We start from the raw sequence: 20313 nt of genomic DNA, 5'->3' as shown, positions 1-20313 counted from the left end.
CGTTAACCTGCGTCTCGTTTAGTCACACTGAAAGCTTTGAAGTGACATCCAAGATTTGCCTTCTCGGCACGGTCTTACGTGCAGAGTATGGTCCTTTTCTCTGTTTGTTTTTTTGTGCGTTTAGTTATTCTCTTTGAACGTTGTCCATGCTGCATTTGAAATGTAGCCAAATAGTTCAGCAGAGAATGAAACACAACTTGTTTTCTACATAAAGGTGGCAGCAGATGGATGAATGAATGCACACACAGCATTTCTTCATCTTTATTTATGCTTAAAATGTATGATAGGCTGCATGTATGGGATGTCACAAGATGCCTACCACCTCTATAACTTCCTGACCAATGTACTGCTTGCACAGTCTGCCAGCTCTCTGTGCATTACTCCACCAGCCTAACCTCCATTTGAACGAGTTTTCCCAGCAGGTGCTCCTGATTCAGTAACTGATTGCGAGGAGCAGTTTGGCACAGTAGAATCTGGGTTTAAAGCCCAGAAAAGAAAGAAAGAAATCCCTCTAACTGAGGCGTGTGCCCTTCTGACGTCTTTTCCCACAGAACACAATAGCAGCATTGATGAATATCAATTTGCAATCACACAAGTTGAGGTATTTTAACTTTTTTTTTTTTTAGCTCTACACCTCAATATGTCTGAAGGAACGTGAAAATCCGCTTTGGTAACATCTGAATTAGTCAAAAACAGGACGGATTTTAAAGGCGTACATTGTTATCTAAATGCAGTCTGTGTGAGAGTCACCGCTGCCATCGTGTGCTTGAGCTGTGAGTTGCCTCGTGCATGGAGCAGTTCTGAACTGAGGCAGGTACAGCGACGAAAAGCCACGTGCTGACAGCAGCTCGTTTGACTCCTCGGGGCCAAGCAAAGGGTGCGACTCTACAGAACAGTCCTCTCTGTTCAAAACTACACTTTTAAGCAGCTCGATAGACGTGTCCTCTTCTGTCTGCTCCTCGTCTTCCTCGCTCTCCTCATCCTCTGCCGGATAGTCCATTCCTAAATAATACAAGTCCTTCTCTTCTCGCCTCTCCTCCTCGTCTTCGTCCTCTTGCCCTGACGTTTCAGAAAGCTCCTCCACAGAGTTGTAGGAGCAGGAGCGACGCGGGTCGTCCAGCTCTCCCCCTCGGCAGCTTTCCAGCTCCCACAAGCCACCGGGGAAAGATCCAGAAATGTCTGAGTTGTTGGCGGAGAAGTTTCCCTCGTCGCTGGAGCTGCTGCCACTACCGTCCTTGTAGAGATGAATGGGCTGCTGCTCCTGCTTCAGATCGGAGAGCAGCACGGTGGCGTATGTGACTGAAGACTGAGCAGAGCTGTCAGAGCTGCGTGGAGGCTGGTTTTCTGTGGGATCCACAAGCTGTGACTGATTTAAACTGGTTAAAGCATCTATATTAATGGCTAAGGAAGAAGCTCCACTTAGGGACACCTCGCTCTCCGTGCTTTGGGCTTGTTTGACCTCTGAGTCAAACCCTGAAGGGATGGAGATAGATAAGGCAGTGGCTGGGTTGGGAGATAAGGACACAAGAGGGGCTTGGACTAAAGCTGTAGTCAGAGCCGACAGATCGATCTTGTCCACTAAGACGACTGTGGAAATGTTCTCAGACGGCAGGAGCAGCGGCCAGGCTGACAGGCCCTCTGGCGGTCTGAACAGGTGGTCAAAGGTGTCAGCCTACAAGACATGAAAAATAAAGATGAAGTATGTAAAGATATAGTGTTAAGGTTTTGCAAGGTGATTTCTATAGTTAGGCCTGGATATAATTGTGCATTAAGTTAAAAGAAAAATCCCAAAAATCAAAATAAAAAGTAGTTATTTTAGGGTTAGGGATGTATATTTTTTTGTTGTTTAAACATGATATATCTGCACAGTACAGATAGAGGCTGCACTAATATATTCCCTGCATATATTTCTGTTTGGTTGACGAGTTACATGCAATATAGAAAGTTCATTTAATTTTAAAGAATTGAATTTGATGATCACTTTATTCAAGGATTCAGGATTTCTTGAGGATTTACATTTATTTTTTGGAGCAATAACATCATAAATATCTAAAAGTTTTTAAATGACGTTTAAAATGTGAAGAAAAAAAAATCATGCCAGGGTTTCTTATTTTCCTTTTTCTAACCATGTAATCAATGAAGGATTTTTGTCAAAACACCTAATAGTTGCCTCAAGATTCCCAGAATTAGCTGATATATAAAAACAAAGAAAAGACATTGCAGGGAGTGCATTATGATCCAAATTGGTTAAGAAACGTAGAGTAAATGTGCAGGCATTAAAGAACACATTTGTATTTGTTAGGACATGATTAAAGGAAAGGCGAGAGATCAATAACATGGCTGTTGTTTCACATTATTTTTTTAATTATTTCACCTTTTTGAAGTCTAGTGCTTTGGCCCAGGAGCACTTGTTTGGATCGGGAACATCTTTCCACACAAACTTTTTCATCCTGGAGAGAAATGGAGCAGATATTCAGATTCATCTCTCGGTTTCTTCTCTCCTTCCCTCTCTTTCCCCACCTCCATTCAGCTAACATGAAGTTATTACACCCCTGTGACTTATTAAATGTCAAACATTTGACATTTTCCATGGTCAGTGTCTCTGCTCTTTAAATTAGACTGCACCTGAGGGACTCCCTCCATTCATCACGTCTTACAGGTGTAAAGGGTAAAAAAAACTAATTCAATATAGACTGATGCTGTACAATTAATACCTGGTACAAGAATAAATATGCAAAAAAACATTTGCAACATTCTGCATAAGATAAAATATTCCTGCTGCAGCATTATTACACCCCAAATGCTTTGATAATAATGTCAACTTCTTACTGGTTTTGGGAGAGGATCAGGGTGACGAACAGGACAATGGAGAGAAAGGAGATGATCATCAGCATCATGTAAGCTGCAGGATATCCTCTGGTGGCTGGAACAGAAATATAAAGACCTATGATTAATAACTGTAAGAGTGCTGGTATTGTGTCATCTTAAAATACTTCAACAGAAAACTTCTGCTGCTAATACTGACTGTCTTGCACTATTACAACTTCTAACTTTACCTTTGCTGCTACTTCTTACATTCACACTGTGAACTCTTATTCTCTTATTGTTTATTTTTAAATGTATTCATCTACTGTGCACTTTACTTATTGTCTACTTTAGTGTGAGGATAGGTTTGTCTGTTTGTTTGTTTGTTATTTGTTGTGCTTGTGCACTTCACTTTACTGTTTATTTTAAGTATTAGAAATGTCTTCTCTTCACCGTGGGATAGTTAGAAACGTAATTTCGATTCCTTTGTATGTCTGGTATGTGAAGAATTGACAATAAAGCTGATTTTGACTTTGACTTTAAATATGATTCTGATACAAAAGCCAGTAAACTGGAGCATACCTGTGGCGTACACCAGCTCCCCTTCTCCATCAGCAAACACAGGGTACAAGTAGAACTCCTCAGAGCCAAAGAAATCACCTGAGACGACACATTGAAAAAATGTTGGCGGAGTTCACACACCACTTTTAATTAATAATACAAAAAGAGCAGACAGAGAAAAGGTTACCTCTCAGATGGATGGGGCGTTCGGTGTAGGGCAGCCTGGCCCAAGTTTCTCCACTCCAGCCTTTGTGATGATCCGAGTCCTGCTGTCTCTGTGGAGACCACTGGACCACCATGGACAGAGGCACGGAGCTGTTGTCCAGCAGACTCCAGGACAGAGACACACAGGTGCTGTTGATAACCAACACACTGAACGCACGCACACATCGGCCTGCAGAGCAAAGAGGACAAAACAGAGCGGATACAGTGCTGTTAGGGATATTTCACATGAGGAACAAACGGAACTCAAACTAAGATTTACTCTCTGTGTCTCTAACTCTACTGGCAGGATTAAAACAGCTAAAAATAATCCCTCATTTGGTGTTTTATTGGTGATAAAGAGCGTTATTCTAGTATGAGTCGAGTGTTTTTTGTTAAGTTAAAAAACGTTCAGTATTTTTGACCACAGAAAGTAGTAAAAAATGTTTCAATAAAATGTTGAAATAGTACAGGGTTGCCCATAAAGTTGAAATAACATTTTTTCTTTTTACCCCTTTCCATGAAATGATTGCAACCATTTGGTTTATTCTTGACAAATGAGGTGTAAATCTTCTCCAAACTTTATTAATCAATCTCTTCCAAACTTGTCACAATGAAAATGAAACCACAATTAACAGAGGATTATGTCTGAAAAGAAAAATTATTACAACTCTATGGGCGACTGTGTTATCTTCAATAAGGAAAATGGAGAAACTAAACAAGTTCTGTTTTGATTTAGCCTTTTTTTTTCAAAAAATCTGAAATGAATTAGTATGGTATAATACCATTAATATGGTATTTTTTTAGGCCAATACTGATACAGATTTAAGAGTGAAAAATATACTGATTACTGACATTGCAGCCAATATCATACATTTTTGATCTGGAATGAAAGAAAACAAAAAAGCTTTTTATAAATAAATGTATAAATCTATCCCTTTATTTATTGGTAATTAGAGGAGGTGTGCTGCTGAACAATCACTTTCGATCTCTAAGAGTTGCTAAAATGATTTAAAATGATGTAAAGCTTTCTAATGTACTAGACAGGTTTTGAATAATCATGTCTTACTGTTTTGTCAAATGTGTCATGTGTTTTTATTTTGTTTGTGAATGCATTATGTGGATCCCAGGAAGATCAGACACTTGTTGTTACAGCAGCTAATGGGGATTAAACTAAACTAAACTCAACTGAGTAGCATATTTTACCAACTTATGACGAGTAAAGAAACAAAACAAATACAGCTGCATACATACATAAGGTCAGTTAATCCTTCTACTGAGTATTATCATCAGCTTTAGTTTAGCTGCTAATAACACTGAAAACATTTTCACTGAATACTTATGGGAAAATGTCTCACAAACAGTTTTCTGTTGTCCAATCTATGACAGAGAGGGAAAAACATTTTAACCTGCCAGTAAGTAGTTTAATGAAAATACTTTCCCCTGAATCATGAGTGATGGCAGAGAAACATGAAAACACACTGTTGGATTGCTGCTAATAGTTTTTACTACACTGAAGCTAATGGCAGCACAGCCTCTATTAGCTCTTCCATGTGCTCTCCAGAGACATGTGTTTTAAGTGTTATGTGCTAATGGACGGCTGTTTATGTCATTTTTCTGTTATGTGTTTTAAGGTCATGGTCATAGTGACAAATTAATAGACAATGGTTAAAAATAGGTCCAAATAATGAAAAAGAAACATTTTCTCAGCTCAACAACCTTAAAAATGATAGACCAGATAATGTTTTTAGAGAAGTACATTTCTCAGAGGAAATGAAAAACAAAAAAAATGGAAAAAGCACCTTCCTGGAAACACTCCAGTTACTCTTCTTGACAGTACATATGTGAAGCACTGACTATGAATATGCCTGGATTTCATCTTCCTTATTGGAACCTGCACCATCTTCTTTTCACAGTGCAATAATGCTGCAAACCCTTTTGATCTCAGCTACTGTTTTCATATCTTTACTGGAACATAAGAGCATGTTACAGAATCCAAATGAAAGTGTCTGCTCCTTCTACTGCCCACTTCAATCTCGATGTGTTTGTCTCATCAAGTTGTTTTATATTCCTCTTAGAAGTATTTATGATTTGAGACAACTCCTGGGTTGTTCTGAAGTTGTTTCTAAGATTAAATCTTTTAATTAGATTTGATCAAAAACTCTTCATGTTTTTATTATCACATATTGAATTCTGAATTGCAGCATATTTTGTGTTATTGCTCTGTAACTCATTGTTATTGCTGCTGTCTCTATTCATTTCTTAAAACGGGTTTTGTAATCTCAATGATGTTTTCCTTTTTGAATATAGGTTAAATACACTAGGGGTGTAGCTAATTCTAATTCTAATTTAAACGTTTGGCTTCTTTTCTTGACAAATCTTGTTGTTGACTGAAGTAACTGACAGATCATCTTAACAACAACTCAAATGATTGTTTGTATTTTCATGGGCCACTGTCCACAAACACACTGTCACTTATTGTCATTTGTTACATGTCCTTGAGACTTCAGGTTACAAAAGAGGCTTTAAAATTGCTACAGAACACTGTTTGTCTTTGCAGCACAGTTAAGTTTCTTCATACTGTAAGTGTGATCCCGCAGCACTAATGTGGTATTGCTAATGTGAGACTTTGTGGATCCTCAAAAAACAAACGGAATGAAAAAAAACATACATTTCATTATTTGTCATCCAGTAACTGAAAATCTCAGGTCACTCACGTTTGGGTTGTCGCTCCAGCCTCATGTTGATGTTGTTAGTGGAGCTCCCCACATCATTGTACGCCTCCACAGTCACCACTTGAGGCACCTGGTTCCACTCAAAGCTGTAGGAGGACGCCAGCTCGATCTGCTCCCTCATCACAGAGCCTCCTGAGGCCTCGTACTGGACAATAAATCCATCAACGCAGTAAGAGCGCCCTGATATTTGAAGATGCTGTGAAAAGAAAAGACAGTCAACCACGTCTAAAAAGGAGCCAATCGCAGCAAGGAAACAGCGAGAAGCCCTCGCTTCAACCTGGAGCTGCCACATAAAGACAGACAACCATTCACGCTCTCATTCACTCCTACGGATAATTATTGAGAGTCACCAATTAAACCTTAGCTGCATATTTTTGGACTGTGGGAGGAAGCCGGAGAACACGGTGAGAACATGCAAACTCAACACAGAAGAACCCAGGCCGGATTCTAACATGCAACCCTCGTAATGTAATTTTCTGCAGCTCGGGCTCTCTCAAATAAAACAATAACAAAGGTGTGGTGACGATGTGAAGTAGCTTCTCCCGGTTAAGATTCATTCCGTGTTCATCGTTAAGGAAGGTATAAGAGGTTTAAAAGAGGCCGAATTATTCACAGAGGTCTCCCCTCCTCTCCGGTTACAAGTCCGATTCTCTCACCTCTAGGCCACGGACTGCTCAAAACTCTATGTAGTATAGAAGTATATTTACGGCACCTCCTGACAACCACAATACTCATGCATGCTCAAAGGGGATATGACACAATTGAAAAGAAACCAAATTAACAACCCGTTACTTTGATTAAAATGACACGATTCTCTAGGTTTGAAAATAGTTGAAATTTGGGATAATGGAAGTACACAACTCCAAAAATAATAGATCATAAGTCTAGTACATTAGTACAAGTCTAGTACATTTTGAACATAATAATGCAGAATTAAATCTGAATATATATATATATTCAGATATAATTCTGGAATAAAGTTGGAATAAATTATGTTTTACCCCTTTCCATTAAATGATTGCGACAGTGATTTATTATTGACAGATAAAGTGTACATCTTCTCAAAAATTTTATTAACCAATCTCTTCCAAACATGTCACAATGAAAATGAAACCAAAATATAGAGAGGATTGTGTCTGAAAACAAAATTATTCCAACTTTTATATTTTATATATAGAATGAAAAATATTTTAGTTTGCGTACCTGAAACAGCAGAGTGACATTAGTCTGGTTCCTGTATGGATAATCTTGAAGGATTCTCCAGAAATCAGGTCCACGTTCAGGAGCTGAGGGGAAGACCGACAATTACATCACATGACAGCTTTCACCTCTGTGTTAGTGGCATGACGTGCATCGTGTCGGCCATTTTCCATTTGAGCTAAAAATCAGAAGGTCAGGTGTGATTTAAAGGGTTGCATCAGGAAACAAGAGTAAGTAATGTAAAGCTGTCCTGCTTTACCTCTGCTGTTCTGAGGCGTGGAGTAGACCGAATCGCTCCATTCGCTCCAGTAGCCGGTGCCGTTGGCATGCATGCATCGTACTTGTACCACATACACCCTGCACATGTCCGACACAGCGACCTCCGCCCACGGCACACGCACTGCACTCTGGACCTGCAGGCACATATTCAGTGGTCAATTTAGACACAGGAAATAGAAAAATATCTGATATGTGCAGGACACATCTGTTTCATCCATTTAGCCACTCATACCAGCTCATTTCACATCATGTCAAACTGACCAGTTGAGTTCATGTCAGGACATCTTTAAATATGGGGCTTATTTACCAGCCGGGTCCTGGACCAGAGGAACTTTTAATATGTTTGTTCTCGATATAATATATAAACATCCTACTCCAAGCACAAGAACATTTTGGAAAGATAATTGGATGTAAAGCCTTTGTCGAGCTGACCTTCCACTCCGGCTGGGCTCTCAGAGCGGAGGACGAGTGGTACCGAAACTGACATTGGAGCCCGTCGCCTGGCAGATACGGAGGATCCCAGGTGACCATCAGGAACCCACTGCTCCCACTCACTGCCTTCACATTAGTGGGTGTGTGAGGTTTCACTGCAGGGGAAATGGCAATGAGGAAGAGTGAGTTCGTCTCATGAACAAAACAGACAAATATAACATATAATATAATATATATTATTTGCAAATTAAATAGATTAGATTAGATTAGATTTATTGTCCCCAGGGGAAAATTCATTTTCACAGCACTGTACATTTAACAGATGACACAGACGATCCGCATTAACAGTTGAAAACAGCACAGGGACAAGATATCTAACACTCAAACTGGGAGTTTTTTTTTTTTTTTGAATATATACACTGATTCTGAATTTGATGCAGGGTTTAATTGACGTTTTACTCAGCGTCTCTTTTTTTGAATCAAGGTTGTATTTCTTAGCATCACCTTATCATGAATTATCAAATTTTAAGTCCTGTGAACAAGAAATAAATACTACTTGGACCTCAATATTTAAAAGATCTATTCAAACACACCACTCTTCCTGTATGACTAGATAATGCAGCAATGGTTTCCTTTGACGATCAACACCCATTTGCCTTTAAAAACTGCTATTTAATTTATTTAAAAAAGAAAATTTTCCAAATATCCCATTCAGATATTCAGATTTTCTAGAACATCTCAATTAAACTGGAAAAAATGATATATTTTTTATATATATAATTAGATATATATTTTTTCTACTAGCTGTTTTACTTTGAAAACACACATGAATTGGCATCAAGACAATAAGCAACTCAACTTTGATAGACAAGAAAGTTTTCTTAAATACCCTTTTCAACTTCAGAGATTTCATCAATACTTTAAAAACACAATATTTGTACTTGTTCCATTCTTAGTGACCTGAATTAATGCTTTGTAACAGACTGATATTTTGTATAACTGCTCTAACAAAACTTAAAAGAATATATCTTGCTCACCATAATCTATGGGCGACAGGTAGACGGGTTTAGACCTGATAGGGCCGAGTCGGGACGGCACCTCCAGCCACAGCTTGTAGCAGTTCATCCTCAGAGGATGGATGGTGCAGCTTTTCTGCCTGTTTCGAACCTGCAGACAGGAGGGTCCCAACTCCCCGACATTCTCCCCCGCTCGTTCTCTCTCCTCCATCACGTCACACGGCAGGTCGGCCCACCTGGTGTGAGAAAAAAATAAAAGAGTCCTTGAAGATATTGCCATGTTGTTCCTACAGTGTGTAGGTCTTGTCTTTCCCCTTTATACACTGATCCATTCAGCTCAAACGCTGTATTGTTTCTGTTGGTTGTGATAACATTGTAGTCTCTTATTTATCTGCAGAGATCACACACAAGTCAACTTTTGACTCAAACTCTTAGAGTAACAAAAAGTCATCAAATTTTTACTCTTAGACTTCCTTAAATATCAAACATGCAAATGAGATGTAGAGTCCATAGTTAAACAGCTGGAACACATAACTTTCACTGTACTGTTATGCTGTTCCTCTTTTCTGCTTTAAAAACAAAATAATGGTAAAATGTTCCCCATATACATGATAGCATATTGTTGTTGTTTTTTAACATTTTAAAATATTTAAAATTCTAATTATTATGTCTCCCCCCTCTAACTTTAATGGAAAACAGTTACTTTTTGCATTCTAATAACATAACGCTGATCTTATATATAATATTAGCCAGATTATCCAAAACACTAAATTTGAAGGCAAAACTGCAAGTGAGCGCAAACAAAAAGTCTGTAATAATCACTCATTGCAAAGTTCAGTCAGGGAGTAGATCGGTAATCTGTGATGACAACAGTTTGGAGATTAACTTTGATTTTCTCTGCCAAAAAAGTCTGGTTAACCTGGAGAATTGTTTAAAACATGCATGACCATGTCGTCTGCTACATTCCCAGAACACTTTCACTCAGCATTTATACTTAAACTACACTTCAAAATAGCAAAACATCTCTCACATCTTTATATGCTTTATATGATGTTTTTTCCATCTTTTTTAAACAGATGGAGAATTAGAGGAAAAGTTCAACCAGGAGTAAAGGATAGAACATTGTTGCACAAGAGGCCTCTGCAATAGTAAGCAACAAGAGTTATAAAACAAACATGACATCATTCTGTCAGTCCTCATTGAAAACTGGAGAGACTTTCTATTTCTATTGAGGTCAGTAGTCTTTCTGTCATTGACTTATATGTCCCTGATGAAATAAACTTCCTTAATCACTTCCCCCAACTATTTCCAGGGTGTGTTCAGTAAAAGTGCCTCCCGGTACAATGTGTTCAGTCAGCTTTCAGCACGCTGAGTTCTGAGGTATCACTAACAATGCCACAGCGTCCACAAACATCTGAACAAAATACACTAAATAGAAGTAGTTACTGTAAAAACTTCACCTGGATCTGAAGTTGGGTTTAGTCCACTGTGTGTTATTCCAGCTGCAGTCCATACCATCAATATCACCGTTGGTTTCACATTTTATATCGATGAAAGCTCCTGTGACACGCAGGGAGAAACATTTACATTTAGCTCACAATAACAAACTTCACCTGAGATAGCCTCTGCATGGGGATTATTTTGGTTCACATTGTTGAGTTGTCACATGTCGCCACTCTCTTTCCTGTCTTTGTCCACTTCAGCAGAAAAATGACGCAACAAAATGTACTTCCAGGAACTTCAAAACATCAGAGATGAAATGCTGATGTTCGACTTTCCCTACAGAAACAGCTCATCTACAGTCATCGAAAAAATGATTAGACCACCCTTGTTTTCTTCAATTTATTGTTCATTTTAATTTGTTTGGACAAATATAATGATAATAACAAAAATAGCTCATAAGAGTTTAATTTAAGAGCTGATATCTAGACATTTTCCATGGTTTTCTTGATAATGATTTTGGTTATTATCAAGAAAACCATGGAAAATGGTTAGATATCAACTCTTAAATTAAACTCTTATGAGCAATTTTTGTTGTTATCATTATATTTGTCCAAACAAATGTACCTAAGAAATCGAAGAAAAAGGGTGGTCTAATAATTTTTTCCATGACTGCATATACTGTATTAAACTGTGAATAAATGATGGCTGATGGTATATTTGTGTTTGTAATGTTGCTGTGAAGGGTCAAGTCAAGTCAAATTTATTTCTAAAGCACATTTAAAAACAACTCACCAAAGTTGACCAAAGTGCTGGACAAAAGTGTATAAAACAGCAGTAAAAATGTTCCAACAAAGCTCACCTTCTACATAGATCTGGCTGTACGGGATGGTCCACTGGGTGCACTGCAGAAGATCATACATCCGAGTCTCCGAGGGACGCACTGTAATCTGGCTGACCTTTGAGAAAGAAAAAGCCAGACCAATTATTTATTTACATAAACTGTACTTTCCTAAAAATACACAGCAAATTCATTCAATGTTCCCAGGAACACACAAAAGTCCTGGGGGGAGTTTTTTTTCCCTTACCCACTGGTTGACCGGGTGGTACTGACTGCGATGAAGCCGCTGTTTGAAGTTGAGCATCCACATGGCCGTGCTGGCGTTGTGGCTGTGGTCGTTGAACACGCAATACACCGTTACGTTCTCCCCGGGTCTCACCACCACTTTCTCAGGGATGTAGCTCACTGCTGCACACACAAAAACACCACAACACGGTTTGATTTAGTAAAAACGGAAATAAAACAGTAGCCGTGTTTCCATTAATGTATAATCACATTTTGAAGCTAAATTTCTAAATAAATTAGGGACGTTTCCATCAACTGGTTTAGAGCAAATTTGGTCAGGAGATGGCAGTGTAATGTGGTGCTATAGGCTAATATATCAGTAAACAGTAGAAGAAGAAGAGATTGCCGAATGAGAAAAAACAACAACAAAAAGAGGTTGCTAATCGGACAACTTTTAGCCATCCACAAGAGATAATGGAGAGAAGTCTTCAGTAGTTGATGAGTCATGTTAAATGTTCGCCACGTCAGAACTTATTGCATGTTTCCATCTCCTGTTTAGCATAACTATTTTCTGCAACTATTTTCATGAAACTTGTTTTTTTCTCCAAATTTTGGTGTTTAATTTGGGAGCTGCATACTTTTGAGTAGTTAACGCATACCTTGTTTGGTTCTGAAATTTTATAAAGAGCATGTCCTAACATTGTTATTAAAATATGACACTATGGATGATATAGTTTAAGTTGTGTTTTAGCCACATGCAAAACAAGCATATTTTCAAAAACTGAAAGATGTTACATTTCAAATTAAACTTCATAAATGCATTTTAGCCTTTCAGTTCTTCTGTTATAAGCTTTCATATTTGGGCATCCAAAAAGGGTGGGTAGTAAAAGGAATGAAGACACAAAAAGTTGGATGAACTTTAAAAGTAATAAAGGAGAATAAAACAAAGACCATCAGTTCAACAAATGCCTGTCTCGTTTGTCAGTCAGTCATAGTTTCCATGTAGACAAAACATATTTTTCTTTGTTTGGGACCTGGTCTGAAAAGAGTGTGAGGGTGTGAGGGGCGTCTAACCACCTCTTCAGATGCAGCCAACCAAAATATCTGCCTGGAGTCAAAAGAAAACAAAAGAAATATGACTCATCAGCAAAACAGGTGAAGAGCGCAACAAAGAAAACTACTTCATGCGTCATTATTGTTCTAACATATTTTACAGCTGATATGCATTAAAAAAAACTTTTAATTAATTTTACTTTGCTGTTTTTCTCTTCCTGTCATCATTTGATCTGCACTAAAGTTAACTTTCTGAAGCTCGTTTCAATGAGATGACTCAGAGTTGATGAGTCTCACAAACTTTTAACCCTGTGACACACAGACATGTTTTCTGCCAAGTTTCCTCATGTGATTCAGAGTAGAAGTGCAACACAACATGTACATGTGTACAGAAAAGAGTGAAGAGCAGGCATGCACACAGACGTCTAATGGCAACTCAAAGCCCAGACAGTTACTGGACTCTAATGGTCTGCTGTGTTGTTTAAAGCCAACAGGCTGATGTTGCAGAACACAAACTGACAACCAGCCAACATGAGCTACGACAACATGAGACTATGTGAACAATTATTTGTTATATTTTAATATTTATAAGAACGCAAATAGCCAATGTGTTTTTCTCCACTGTAGCTTTCGTCTTTCCCACAGACAGACCTGAGACAGCGCAGTTTGGTTTGTGTTCCCTTTTCTGTAAGTCGCTTTGCATAAAAGAGTCTGCTAAATGACTAAATGTAAATGTGTTCCCGCACCAATTATCATGTTTAGTCTTTGTAGCTCATAGATACGCGCCTGTAAGAACAACACACACATACACATTGTGTATCACAACCTTGGAACGAGACTTGGACAGCTGCTGGCCTGTCCACGTCATTGGTAACCGGCCAATAGAACTCGGTTGCGTGTATGTCCATTTTCTGTACAGGGCAGGCTCAGCCCAAGAATAATTAAATGTGAATTATTACAGAAATTGGGGCTCATTCTGACTGGGATCCTGCATGAACAATGCCAGCCTGAGACCAGCGCTGTATAACTTTACCTGTGACCTAAATAAACACCTGCATTGAGACCAGTCTTTTTTCTCCGGTTGTGTTTATTCTTGGGTTTCCAATCTACAAACCTGAGACCTTTACATATCACTCTCATGTCTCTAATCTCAGTTTCATGATTTTTAAAAAGACTCTCCACCTGCATGGCTGCTTCATGTTCAGCTCTCTGAACAGATTTGCTGCATGTGACGTTCTTCTTTTTCTCAAGCCACTGACTCAGAGGTCGTGCTCAAGGCCTGTGACCAGCTACAAATCTAACAGTATGACAGAATCTATCGACATCAACCACACTGGAATCAGTTCTTCATTAATAGTTAATGAGCTTAATAGTTTAGCATGGACATAAATCCACCTGAGAGATAATTGAGGTCGTTTGTTCATCTACCACAGTCAGTGATGAGCGTTGAATTGCAGCCATCAGAGCTTGTCGAGTTCATTGCAAAAAGGTGCAATTATGTAATCTCACTACCTGATTTGAGGTCTTTCAGAAACAAAAAAATCGCCCTCAGCTCAGTTCAGCTGTTGCACTTCTGAGAGAACACAGTTAACGTCGAGTTTCATAACATTCAGCAGTGTTTTTTTTCACTTAAGTAAAAGTCTTAATACATGTGGTATTAGGACTTTGTGAAATTACTCCACTAAAAGAAAAGTCCTGCATTCAAAACATACTTCAGTAAAAGTACAAAAGTATCAGCATCAAAATGTACTTAAAGTATCAAAAGTAAAAGTAATTGTTATGCAGAATGTACCCACTCAGATTATCTTATATATTCCAAATATATTATTATTGATGCATTTATGTAAGGAACATTTTAATTTTGTGAAGATATCGCTCATTTTAACGACTCAATATACTGTTATGAGGTTTAATTTAAAAAATGTCTCATAACTTAAAATTGATCATGTATTTTATGTTAAATCTTGACTTGAAAAGTAACTTAAGTTGTCAACTAAATGTAGTGGAGTAAAAATTACAATATTTGCCTCAAAATGTAGTGGAGTAGAAGTATAAAGTTACAAATGTGGAAATACTCAAGTACAAGTACCTCAAAATTGTACTTGAGTAAATGTACTTAGTTACTTTCCACCACTGTTCATTTGGATGTTTTGTCATTTATAACATTCACAAACAAATGTTGATCTCATAAGTAAACAGAAAGCAACCAGAGACAGATCAAGAAGAAACAAGTTATCCACCTCCAGTCACCGCCATCGCAATTTTTTTTGGGATGGCCAAACTCATGTTATTAAAGAGTGCAATGTGTTTGAAATCAGAGTTGTGACGCAAATGCCTGGTCAGGAGCACAGCCTCTGATTGGTTGACACGTCAGGCATTTAACCACTAAAAAGCTGCAATACTTTGCTTTTTCACAACTGCTCAATGATATCACCAAAACGTAGCTTTCATAGCTTTTCACCCTTTAGCTTGAACAAAGTGTGATGTAAAAAGAACAAAATATCTTCATTGATGTCTTTTCCATTACTGGATTTATCAGTCTCTGTGAACTTACTGTCCAGGTAGATGTGGTGAGGTTTGCTCCAGTCGCTCCACACTGGAGGCTCGTCAAGGCCGGAGCAGCGAGCCTGGATGGTGTAGTTCAGTCTGGCCTTCAGGTCCAGAGACAACCGGGGTTCTCCAGAAACAGACACCACCTGGAGACAGCAGAGAGGGAATCAAACAAAAGCACACGTGCACATGGTCGTTTTGAAGAAACCTGCCAACCTGCCTTATCGTTAATAATCAATTAATCGATTATCGCTATATTTTTATACATACTCGAGTATGTATAAAAACATGCATACATGGGCAAAATAAAAGATATGTATATACAGTACTATACAAAAGCCTGCTTTGATAACAAACACTTTTAATTTAAACGGACAAAAAGCTATTTCCTGTCAATCGTACAACTAACTCAAGTAAGATTATACTGTAAAGAAAACATCAACAAGTTCAATGTTTTATGTTTCAGCCCCTGAAGAGGCATGAGGTTAGTTTTCACAGTAATCTTGCATATTTAAATGTGTTTGGTGTTTAAATTAGTTTTGGATAAAATAAAACCATGTAATTCATGCTAGCTGAACGATCTGCCGTGTTTCAGTTCATTGAGAAGTAATACGCAGTCATAGATAAAATTAAAATTAACAAATACACAAATTTCACATGATCGACCAAACTCTTTACAACCGCTAATCAATCATCGATTAATTATCCCCATCCCTTGTTCAAGGTCAAATTTATGATATGGCACTTTTTTTTTTTTTTTTTTTTTTTTAAATTGTAGCAGCAGAATTAAAATATCTAATAAAAATTGAATAATTCTAATTGAGTGCCAAAGGAGAAGAGGTGCGTCTGATGCAGTGTGTCGTAATATTTGGGTGTGTTTCCACGTGAGAACGATGACTGAATCAAATCCTTCGTCACAACATGTCTGTTTGGTGTTTCAGCAACTGTTCCTGTTACCAAAACACACATCCTGAAATGAGCCGTGTGTGTAGGCACCTGCCAATCCGGGCCGTCTACTTTGAAAGCATTTTTTATGTGGAATTTTATTATATGGCCAACATGAGCATACAGGCTCATAACAAGAGGGACATTTACACCCAAACTAGTGGAAGATATATGAAGAAACACCATATTTTAGTCACCCACCTATAGGAGTCTAAAACAGCATAATTAAAGTTTGACCTCACAGAGTTTCTGATCCACTGCTGAACACTGAGTGCACTGTTACATACTAAGCACACTGTATGAGGCACTAAATAAACACGCTGTCCTGTCAGTGGAAATGTGTGCTGCGTAAAAGCTGCCTCACTAAAAGGAAAATACAGTAAATGTATGTGTGACTCACAGCCTTGTTTTAAGTTGTAAGTTCTTTAACAGACTTTTTTCACTTCTCCTTTCAAAGCATATTTTGCACCTGATGTTAAGACTTTCTTTGCAATTTGCACCGAACATTTCCTGTTTGAAACCAACTGAAAGCATAAAGCTCATGACTGAGGCTTCTGTCAGTTTGTTATTAAAAAGAAGATTGTGACATTTAGGACCACTTTATAATAAGGCACACTTTGTTGTTGTTGCTGTTATTATTGTTATCAATATTTTTGTTGTTTTTTAAACTCATGTATTATTATTATTGTATTATTATTGTTATTATTATTATTATTATTATTATTAGTTGCATGAAATGTGTCCTAACAAGGTTTATTGATAAAATAGTAAAATATATATATATATATATATATATATATAGTTAAATATTTATATAATATAATAATTATATATATATATATATATATATTTAAAAATGGTTCTCAAAATAAAAATAAAAGGAATAAAGATTCATAAATTGCTGCGTGAGGCTACAGATGCTTTATAGAATAATTATAAGGTATTATTGAGAGCAACTTCTGGTTTGACAGGTAGAGTTGATGCATTAAAGACATTTTTAATGACTTAACATATATAGCTGCAGATTAGATGGTCATGAGCTTTTACTAATGGGAGATCAACCTGTACAATGTAAAAGCACTTTTTACCAAAAAGAAAGGCTAAGCACCAGAAAAGGTTTTTTTTTTTTACAATCTGGAAACCAACATGTTTTTAGTATTAATAGCTTATTACTGATCTATAACCATAATAACAGTTTGCAAACCCTTTAAAAACAGTGCCTACAGGTGTTTTTAGATCACATGATTGGTGCTGCAGTCAACTCAAACATGGTACCACAAGTGTTACCTGCCAGGCGGGACGAGTGGTGTTGGAGGAGTGTCGGACTTCGTATCTCAGTGGACCGGTACCAAAGTCTGACGGGTCGTCCCAGTGTAGAATCAGTTCTGCCTCAATGGTCTGGACATGTGACAGGTTGACTGGAGGGCTTGGCTTCACTGCAGAAAACAAACCAATTGTCTCACAAACACTGCTGTTCATAATGCGACTTTGATCCGGATTTAATATACATTTTAATAAGGGTTACTAAATCCTATGGATCATTATAATAAATGTACATATAGTTAGAGGATTTTCTGTTATTGCTCATGAAATGATAATATCTGGGTTTAGCATCTGTGAGAGATTTAAGGATCAGCTGTGCAGCCTTAAGGTCACTTATAACATGCTTGGTTATTAACTTAAACGTGACTTAACAGCACTGCACATCCAAACATGCCGTGATTTCTTATTTTCATGCAGCGAAGAGCAATTCTCTTCTTATCCATGCACCAGGATTATCAATAATAAATAAGTTAATCACATCTGGAGGTTGTGAAAAGTATTGACAGAATATAATTCAATTTGTCTGCAAATTCTCTTTGCCTTTCCAGTCTTTAAATATACTATATGAAGCTCATGCATTTAAATGTCAGCTAATAATGAATCAAAGCATATAGCTGGGGATGTTTAATATTGCAGGAATCATCTGTGCGCCTTATTGAGCTTCATGTTTTGACTGAATGACCATTTCAGGTGGATTAAAGAGGCGTGGATCAGGCTTATATTAAGTGAGACAGTCTCAATTATGACAAATACAGAAAGAGATAATTGAGTCTCATAAAACCACAAAGATGCCTCCTGGGAGAGAAGCGATTACTCAGCACCATGAGTAATAGCTCAACTACTTATTCTCCAGACGGTTCTCACATCAGATGAGATTTTTACTTTCTTCTGAAGAACTCATCGTGGTAAACATGTAACTTAAAAGGCAACATTCATTACTTTCTAAATATGATAACACATGACTGTTACATAGGGTTCACATGTTATAGATGACATTTTTATAAAGACTGTACTGACTAGTTTAAAGCATCACTCATAATGTTGATGTTTAAATGAAGATAAGGCTTCACTTATATCATTAACAGTATTTTAAATCCAAAAGTCAATAAAAAGTCAAAAGTCTACAATAGCTTTTTATCTCACATAATACGCTGCTTCAATTCATATTTGTGGGTATTTAGCCTTTAAAAAACAACAGTGCAGTCAAACAACTGTTTGTTCTCCATGCTGCCAGGATTTTTTTAATGATGCAAACTCTCAGCAAAGTGTTAACAAATATTTGCCAGTAAAAGGTACAGGGTGTAACCAACTGTCTCTACAACAACACAGCACTTCCTGCATGCATCCCCGACATGCAGCTTCATAACATGTTTATCAAATATCTTAGAAAAACACTGACGGCAACAAAATATATGACTATTAAGTGTTGCTGTTTTGCACTATTAATTGGAGCTGCAATTCATTGATTAATAGTGAAATAAGTATTTTCTTCCCTAGGTTCTCAAATATGAAAATTAGCTTTTTTGGTCTTTCATTGCTATTAATTCAATATTGGGATTTTGACTAGATTAATTTTTTTTTTTTTTTATTAAAAAGGTTGAAATGTCTTATTATTATTATTCCTCAAAACCTATATTTTCTTTTTCATAAAAGCCATCTTTGAATATGTATAGTACAGTATAGTAGAAAACACATCAGTAGAGTGCCAATTGATTGTTCTCTCCAGGACAACCTTTCACAGTTATAACCCTAAATCATTATCAAAAGTTTAATTTTTTTTTTAAAAGTGTGGCAGGTAAGTTTCAGGAAGACCAATTAAAAGACTAAGGGCTTTTCTAATGAAACTGTTGCACAGACCGGATGAACAACATTAAACTGAAGAGGTAAGACACGATGTAACCACTCAGTTTCTGTTCTGCTCTGTCAGTTTAACCCAAAGGTCTGGTTGAACAAACACATGGAAAGTCCTTTTCTATCACTGTGGAGATCTCTCTCTCACACACACATGGCCATGGCCCAGCTGCTCTCAGCTACATATTCCCGTCACGTCTGCTGGTCAAAACTAAACGAAAACTCTTTCTCCTTATCTGCTCAGATTCATCACTTTGAAGCTGGACGTTGTTTTAAACATTAACGATCCCGGTGTCGTCTTCGTACGTGTCTGAGTTTATTCTCAGGGATCTAATGCTGGTAATTGAGTGAGTTGCTGAGAAACGTGTTTTTTTTATGACTTACTGCAAAACAGCAGGCTATCCTGATAAGGTCACACTTAAGCACTTTAAAAATAGCAGAATATATATGTATTGTCTTCAAATTAAAAGCTTTACATTTCAAAAGGGCTATGTAATAACGACCTGAGAAATTATTTTAACTTTTCTCTGTACAACTTTTCAATGAGACATACTTTATAAGGAGTTTATGATTTGTAAAGATATAATTAGTGATCAATAAATCATCTTGTAATACTTTACTAATACTAATTTGTGATTAGACATTTAAAATACATGTATGTTACTAGATAATAGGTATTTCTTTTAGTTTTTAGATAGGCCTGTAGTTCTACCTCACCGCACAAGTATTTTATATTTTATTTCCTTTTTTTGGGGCTTTTCTTTTAAATAAAGAGCTATTTGAGACTTTTAGGAGAAGTTTTAGGCTGCCAGGTTGTAGTTTAATAATGCCATAACTTACAACTTCTACATAAACT

The 20313-nt window shown here is 37.3% G+C and overlaps 1 protein-coding gene across 1 annotated transcript in view; it reads right to left on the bottom strand.

Moving 5' to 3' along the window:
* Positions 1-587: 587 nt before the first annotated feature.
* The window catches only part of lepr (leptin receptor), a 34562-nt gene continuing 14836 nt past the window's right edge, over positions 588-20313 (bottom strand). The window contains exons 7-21 of the mRNA XM_059341896.1: positions 17571-17719; positions 15343-15484; positions 11758-11918; positions 11532-11628; positions 10690-10789; positions 9251-9465; positions 8214-8368; positions 7762-7915; positions 7506-7588; positions 6285-6498; positions 3554-3760; positions 3388-3465; positions 2830-2923; positions 2375-2450; positions 588-1672 (exon numbers count right to left, since the gene is read on the bottom strand). Coding sequence (XP_059197879.1) covers positions 725-1672; positions 2375-2450; positions 2830-2923; positions 3388-3465; positions 3554-3760; positions 6285-6498; positions 7506-7588; positions 7762-7915; positions 8214-8368; positions 9251-9465; positions 10690-10789; positions 11532-11628; positions 11758-11918; positions 15343-15484; positions 17571-17719 — 2873 coding nt within the window. The 3' untranslated portion in view covers positions 588-724. The remainder of the gene's footprint in view (positions 1673-2374; positions 2451-2829; positions 2924-3387; positions 3466-3553; positions 3761-6284; positions 6499-7505; positions 7589-7761; positions 7916-8213; positions 8369-9250; positions 9466-10689; positions 10790-11531; positions 11629-11757; positions 11919-15342; positions 15485-17570; positions 17720-20313) is intronic.

Source organism: Centropristis striata, chromosome 9 (assembly GCF_030273125.1).
Source record: "Centropristis striata isolate RG_2023a ecotype Rhode Island chromosome 9, C.striata_1.0, whole genome shotgun sequence".
Classification (NCBI taxonomy): domain Eukaryota; kingdom Metazoa; phylum Chordata; class Actinopteri; order Perciformes; family Serranidae; genus Centropristis; species Centropristis striata.
This window is presented reverse-complemented; position numbering and strand designations above follow the sequence as displayed.